Below are 7105 nucleotides of genomic sequence, written 5' to 3'. Positions count from 1 at the left end.
TTGCTATTTCTAATCATTCTTAATAAAAATAGGTTTAGGGTCAAAGTGGATCTCATGAAACATTTGACAGATTTAATGGCATGCTATATTCCTTCTGGTTTGCTTCCAATTAAGGAGGTCTGATTGAAAACACCTTTTTAATAAGATTGAAACTCAGCAAGAGAAACAGAGGGGCATATGCTCTCTCAGTTTACATTGGGAGCCACATGCAAAGATCATGTTCTACCTTAAAAGAAGGCCTGATTAAGATAACAGCCATTTACATGTAAAAAGCCTAAGGGGGCTTTTAAGGCAGAACATTTTACCCAGGATGCAATCTGGAAACAGATGTCATCACCATGATAGTGCCTTGTGGTGATAAAATAAAATACATTAAAACATTAGAACATTAAATGCTGGATATTAAAATATGCTTTTTTAAAGATAATTAGGTTTGTGAATTTATTTATAATTAGTTTCTATTTGTTATATTGTTTTGTGAAAAGAATTTGCACTTGGTTTACATGGTTCTCAAGCTTATTTATTGTAACTGGGCAGGTTGTGTATTAAGGGGTGTAAACCTCAGGCTTCCATAAAATAAAAAACAACAGGATTTCAATTGAGGAAATTATGAAATGTTTTACCATACCACTGAATCTGCTGAATATGTTGATCAATATGTAACCAGAAATATTATATTCTTTTAAGATTATAGTATTTGAGGAATATGATAAATTAAAGAATATCACAGTTACAGGCAAATCCCTTTGGTTAGCTTTTGAAAGTCATTTATGAGATTAAACAATGTGTATAACATCTTAAAATCATTTCTATTATTAATCAGTTTATTTTTAATAATCGACTCATGAGTGTTGGCTCAATTAATTTCAATTGTCTTTTACATCAATAAATCAATTGACATCATAGTATTTAAAATATTTAAAATCTAGGTCACATGCTTAACTCTACACTGTATAATGTGAAGTGAAATGCTTTTATTGACACTCTGTGACATACATCTATTTAATTTTCTTCACTTCATTTAAAATAATATTCTGCCTATTTATTAGTACTATAAAGCTTTCCATTGCTAATCCACCTACATCAACATTATATAATTATTTACTCTGACAGTATTTATGGGCTTTCATTAAGCCCATTTGTTTTAAGTGTCCAGTCTTGAATTAGCTAATAACCAAACTAATAGCTATCATCTCCATTGTCATTCCCAAAATAACCAATATATATATATATATATATATATATATATATATACATTATGCATCTTATTTTGTGTAAATGAATTGTGTCTTTTCTACTGTCTTTGAGCCAATCATTTCATAATTTCTTGGGTTTATAGCAAACTCCTGAAAGGTCTTCGGGCACAGCTGTTGAAATGTTAATTTTTATGCTTTTGGTTGTTGTTTTAAGTGCCTTTTCATTGTCATTTCTAAATGGCAAAGGCCTAGGAGGGTAATAAAATACATGATCGATGAGCTACAGGCACATCCCACAGTTCATGTAGTTTGCTTACCAGAGAGGGCAGCACACACTCATCAGAGGTGCAGACAGTGGAAAACTGTGACTCATGTTTTTACCAATAATACTAATAATTTAGCTACTTGTGTTAAGCAAAAAAAAAAAGAAAATCTAGGGGAATTCAAATTCAGGTTTAGATATAAAAACATGTTGATTTAAGGAAATAATGAATGATGAAATGCTGTGATGTGGCCTGATGTGACTCTGGACAGCAGAAAATCGACTGATTGTTAGAAATCACAGCTGAGACCTCTTCCACAACTGCTACAGATCTTGTTCCAGAAAGCTTCATCATACCAGTTACATATATTTTTTCTTCAATAACAAATATAGATTCTTTGTAAACAATATCAAAAACGAAGGAAACACCACAAATATTCTGTATAAATGAAAGTTTAATTGAAATGTTCTTGTATAAAAATAGGTTTTCCATTGGGTTTCATACAACTTATACTTTAGAGAGAATGCCTAACACGAGGCTGTGTAGCCTGTGATAGGTATACCCCATCCATCGCAATTCTGCAAAACACTTCCATCTGTTATAGGGAGATTACACAAAGCCAAAAACAACATTAATGGACTTTTGATTTCAAATGACAATAACCGAGAGAAGTTAAATAACATTCATCGCTCTTTCAAATTGAAGTAAACCTTGTTTTTATTCCTTTTTACATTGACAACACTTTCAGTGCATCCACCATCTCTTGTCCAAATGTAAAAAAAGACAACAGGAATGCAAACAAAAGGCCATATAAAGATATGCAAAATTTGGGATTTAAGCATGACAATAAATAAAAAAATAAATAGCCACAGAGTGTGGAATGTCTAAATGTTACAAATAAATTAAATGCAAAAAAGAAAACTGTACAAAAAAAAAAAACTGTACAAGTTAATCTTTAATTAAAATTTTTAAAAAAGGGAAAAAAAAAAAAAAAAAAAATTATGAATATTGCATTGATTGTGCATTTTCACACCAAGGCCCCCCAGAACCCAGGAGACAGACAAATGTAGTTTCAGCAGTGGGATGAAGAGCAGAAGAGTAAGCTGAGAAGAGGACCAGTTCAGACCCTCAGAAGGTACAGCGGTTATACCAAATCTCTATACACATTCAGAGTAAGGGAAAAAAAGTTTTTTCTAGACAACCTATATAGGCTAAAATGTGACTGAGCAGCGTTAGAAAGAGACGCAGTGAGTGTTTGCGTTTCAAGTATTTTATCGGTCGACCCCTCCCCACTGTAAGACCGTTGAACTGGATTGAGGTTTATGTGGAATGGATCATCACCAAACTCTATGTAACCTCCAAACCAGCTCAAGGGAAACTTTCAAACAAAACAACAAAAGCAACAATGAAAGCCCCAAAACAGCAGCTTTCAAAAAGGCACTCCAAATCAAAAATTAAAACATTTAAATAAAAAGTTGTCCAAGCTCTATGAGAGCAGCCACATCTGTGTAGGAGGCTTGCCAGATGCATAAACCAGCCTTGTAACAATAAAATAATAATAATAATAATAATAATAATAATAATAATAATAATAATTAGTGCTGGTAAGTCCACCCAAACAGCTAATGTTCCCCATTAGGAAACACATTTTATGAATTGGAAAAAAAAAAAAAAAATAATAATAAAATAAAAAGATTGAAAGGAAGAGCAAACTGTAATAAATTATGATTCCCTTAAAAAAAAAAAAAAAAAAAAAAAAAAAAGAATCTTCAAGCCTGATGAAGGCAGGGATACAGATTAAGAGTCAGTAGAGTTCGTGCTCTCGCTCAGAGCAAGATGTTATTTATTTTAGAGGCTCTCCTTGCTGGAGCTCATGCTGGAAGTGTCCGTACTGATGGTACGTAGCCGGATGTCTCCCTCCTCCGTCTTGGATGCTTCAGCATGACGCATCCATGGATGTTCAAAGATCTGCTCCAGAGTTGGCCTGTCTGATGGCCTCAGGGACAAACACCACTTAATCAACTGCTGGCACTCTGTAGGAACACACAGCAAGTCATAGATTAGTATCCTGCTCCAAGCAGCTCTGAACGGAATGACCACTACCACACCCAATTTACTACACAGTGCATTATTCTACCAAGCCATGAAAGCAAAATTAATATCCAGGGCACTCCACTGAAATGTACTGCAGCCAAAGGACAGCTGAGCATGCACAATATATTCAAGGAAATAGGAAGTACAGTGCACAAAATATATTTGAACTATCATCATTTCAGCATGCAATGTATAGCTTTAAAAAAAATAGATAATTTAAAAATAAAAAAGAAACACTGTACAAACCTGCAGAGATTCTCCGTCTGAAATAGAGTTTTCCTCTGAGGATCTCCTCGTCCTGTTCAAAGGGAATGTCTCCACACACCATGTCATACAACAGCACCCCTAGTGACCAGACGGTGGCTGAGCGGCCATGGTATCTATGGAAACGTATCCATTCTGGCGGACTGTACACTCTTGTACCTGTGACACACATTGAGAAAAAAAGAATATGTTAGCTATAAGGACAGAACACAAACACAGAAACATTAGTGGCTATGGACACTTCTCCCTCCCTCCCTCAACCAGCATGTCAGCCCTGCTGGTGACTCAGAGATCTATTTAGATTCTAAAAGGCCCTTAGAAAAAATAAAAGAAAATATAAAAATAAAAAGGGAGGGAAAAAAAAAAAAAAAAAAAAAAAAAAAAAAGGTTCCACCGGGCTGGAGGGAAGAGTATGAAGGCTAAATCACTCATAACTCAGATGTCTGGTGCTCCGAAGAGCCAACAGTCACACCCTCCCCCAAAGGGCAGGAGTGTCTTGGAGACAAAACGAAGACCGAAATAGCAACGTGAGCTGTCACGGGACCTGCGCTCTCAGGTTTCACAACACACATCTGTTACGTGGCAGCCGATCTGTTCACACCCAGGGATGAAGCAAAAAACGCTTTATCTAAAGCTTTGAAATGTTGACAATATTAATTTAAGTATTTGATTTCATGTTTACTAAGCGAGAAGACTACATACATGCCAAACCATGTCATAGCAACAGAAAACATCAGCAAATATAATAACAGTACTGCTGAAGAAACCCTGATCTGTATGTGTAAACAAGGCATGGGAAAAAACCCACACTTGAAAACAAAACATAAGAAATCCCCCTGTAGATCTACCACAACAGTCGTTTTTAGGAAAAAAAAATCTAAACACTGCAAGCAAACACACGTCAGTGCATACCGTCAAAATCGGTGTACACCGTGTCCTTGAGAATCGCCCCCGAGCCAAAGTCGATCAGCTTGAGTTCTCCAGTGCGCAGGTCCACCAGCAGGTTCTCGTCTTTGATGTCTCTGTGCACCACGCCGCAGCTGTAGCAGTGCCGAACTGCCTCCAGTACTTGACGAAAAAAGCCTCGTGCTGTGCCCTCCTCCAGGGCGCCCTTCTCTGTGATGAAGTCAAACAAGTCTTTGACCAGCTCCGGTCTCTCCATAACGATCAGCCAGCCGTCTGGCCTCTCGAACCAGTCCATCAGCTTTATGACTCCACGAAAGTTGGAACCGACTTTTTTCAGCAGCACGATCTCCAGAGGCACCATCACACCATTCTAAAAGAGGAATTAGTTTGTTATTAATAAAAATCCCTGCTGGAACAAGGACACTTGTATATGGCATTCAAAACACTACTTACAATGGTCCCCCATTCGGTCACACGCTCCTTCGCGACGTGTTTGACTGCGACCTGCAATAAAACAAAACGAGAGGACGTATAAAAACGTGCACGAGATTTTGAAAAGGAGATCAAAGGCGCCGCCGCGCGTGCGTGTGTGCGTAAGAGCGCGCACTCGCACGTTTGTGTGTTTTACTCACCGGTAAACCGTCAGAAATCCGGCTTGCGGCGTAAACCGTCCCGAATCCCCCGCTTCCCAACACGGAACCCACCTGATAGACCTTCTCAAAAGGCTCAGGCTCCACTTTCACTGCAGATTAAAACAAGAAGAAGGAACATTCAGGTACATCGGTCATTTTTTCACCACAGGAGAGACACAGAAAAAGACCGAATGAACGTCGTGACCGTTGAGCTGTGGATCCACACCGCTTAGCGAATTAAGCTAATTACTATCTCCTGAGACACACAGATATATAAAACCCAAACGGTACTACTAGCTAGGTTGTGGTAAACTATAACGAGGAGAAAAATAACCCACATTTTTTCACTCGGTTAGCAAGCCGGCTAACTCACCTGGCTGAAGCTGAATTTTCACCGGTAAATGGTCCACGCTGTTCGGGCTGCAGATGTGCGAAAAAGAGCCAAACTTTGACAGCAGCATATTTTCAGCACATGAGGTTATAGTTGTAAAATAAAGGAATCCTCTATTATTTGATTTTTTTCCCCGTCCAATTTGGGTGGAGAAAATGCTCTCCGAGCTGCGACGCTAACCCAAGGCACACGCGCGGGCGCGCGCACACAGAGATGAGGCGAAGGTGAACCGACACACAGGTCCGTTAGATCCCGATGCAGCGCTGCGGCTCCGAGAAAAAGCGGTCGAAAAAGTCCATTCGGCGCTTAGATAAATACAATCCTTGGCTGGCTTGAAAAATAAAGAGAATCCTCGGCGACACTTGTCCACCCTGATAAACACCAAGGAGAGACGAGTTGGCGTTACATGTACGCGAATGAACCGTTCGGTTTTGGACGTCTCTCTTTTTTCCCCACACTGGAACCGGTCTGCGCTGCGTCTGAGCCGTGGCGCGCACTAATCCCACTCCTATAACGGCAATATTTTGACGCGTGTGCGGAGCAATATCCCTCCGCCTCCTGGGGATCCTTCTTTACCCCTGACTAAAGAGTCGATTATTACTCATTATTTTGAGAGGGCAAACGTGACACGCGAAATATATGTCGAGCTAAACACGAAATATTTGCTTTTTTTTTTTTTTTTTTAAATGTCGCATGCGGCGGAACTAGTTCGACGCTCAATGATAACAATGTCTGGATGGTGCGTGGTGAGGCTTATTTGCATCTCACGGTGCCTCCACCAATGAAATAGCGTTTATAAATACAGCGTTCTCGTTCAGCCAATTGAGAAATACACACGCATAGAAAGCGGACTGCGCGCGATGCCGAATCTCGGGTATACACAAACACACACACACACACACACAAAACGAGCATCAGTGGGACTGTCTCCTGCACACACACACACACACACACACACACCGAGCACCAGTGTGATAATAATAATAATAATAATAATAATAATAATAATAATAATAATAATAATAATAATGATGATGATACAAAATAACAATAACAATTCATTATTGAAAAGGAAAACAACACTCAAATGCTGAATGAATATTTTTTTCATAGATTCAAACGTTTTAAAAATAGCAACAGTAATAATAATAATAATAATAACAACAATAATAATAAAAAAAATAATAATAGTCAAAAAGATGCAAAAAGACCACAGGCTCCAGAGTAAAGATAATGATGTAAACTTTATAATTTGCCAAATACATTTAGATACATATTAATATTTTTCAGGGACCAATGAGTGTAAGTCAATAATGTTTTTTTTTTTTTTTTTTTTTTTTTTTAGTAAAAGTCTGTTAT

General features: G+C 38.0%; 1 protein-coding gene across 1 annotated transcript; it reads right to left on the bottom strand.

The window, feature by feature from the left end:
- Positions 1-1895: 1895 nt before the first annotated feature.
- Positions 1896-6250, bottom strand: LOC310719170 (serine/threonine-protein kinase pim-3). The gene is made up of 6 exons (XM_083528625.1): positions 5729-6250; positions 5356-5465; positions 5177-5227; positions 4730-5093; positions 3800-3976; positions 1896-3492 (listed from the first exon to the last, which is right to left on the bottom strand). The coding sequence occupies exons 1-6, from the start codon at positions 5814-5816 to the stop codon at positions 3308-3310; spliced, it is 975 nt and encodes a 324-aa protein (XP_083384751.1). The 5' UTR covers positions 5817-6250; the 3' UTR covers positions 1896-3307.
- Between the last annotated feature and the right edge of the window lie 855 nt (positions 6251-7105).

Source organism: Silurus aristotelis (assembly GCF_946808225.1).
Source record: "Silurus aristotelis genome assembly, chromosome: 24".
Classification (NCBI taxonomy): Eukaryota; Metazoa; Chordata; class Actinopteri; order Siluriformes; family Siluridae; genus Silurus; species Silurus aristotelis.
Note: the sequence above shows the minus strand (reverse complement) of the source record. Positions and strands in the feature narration are given on the sequence as shown.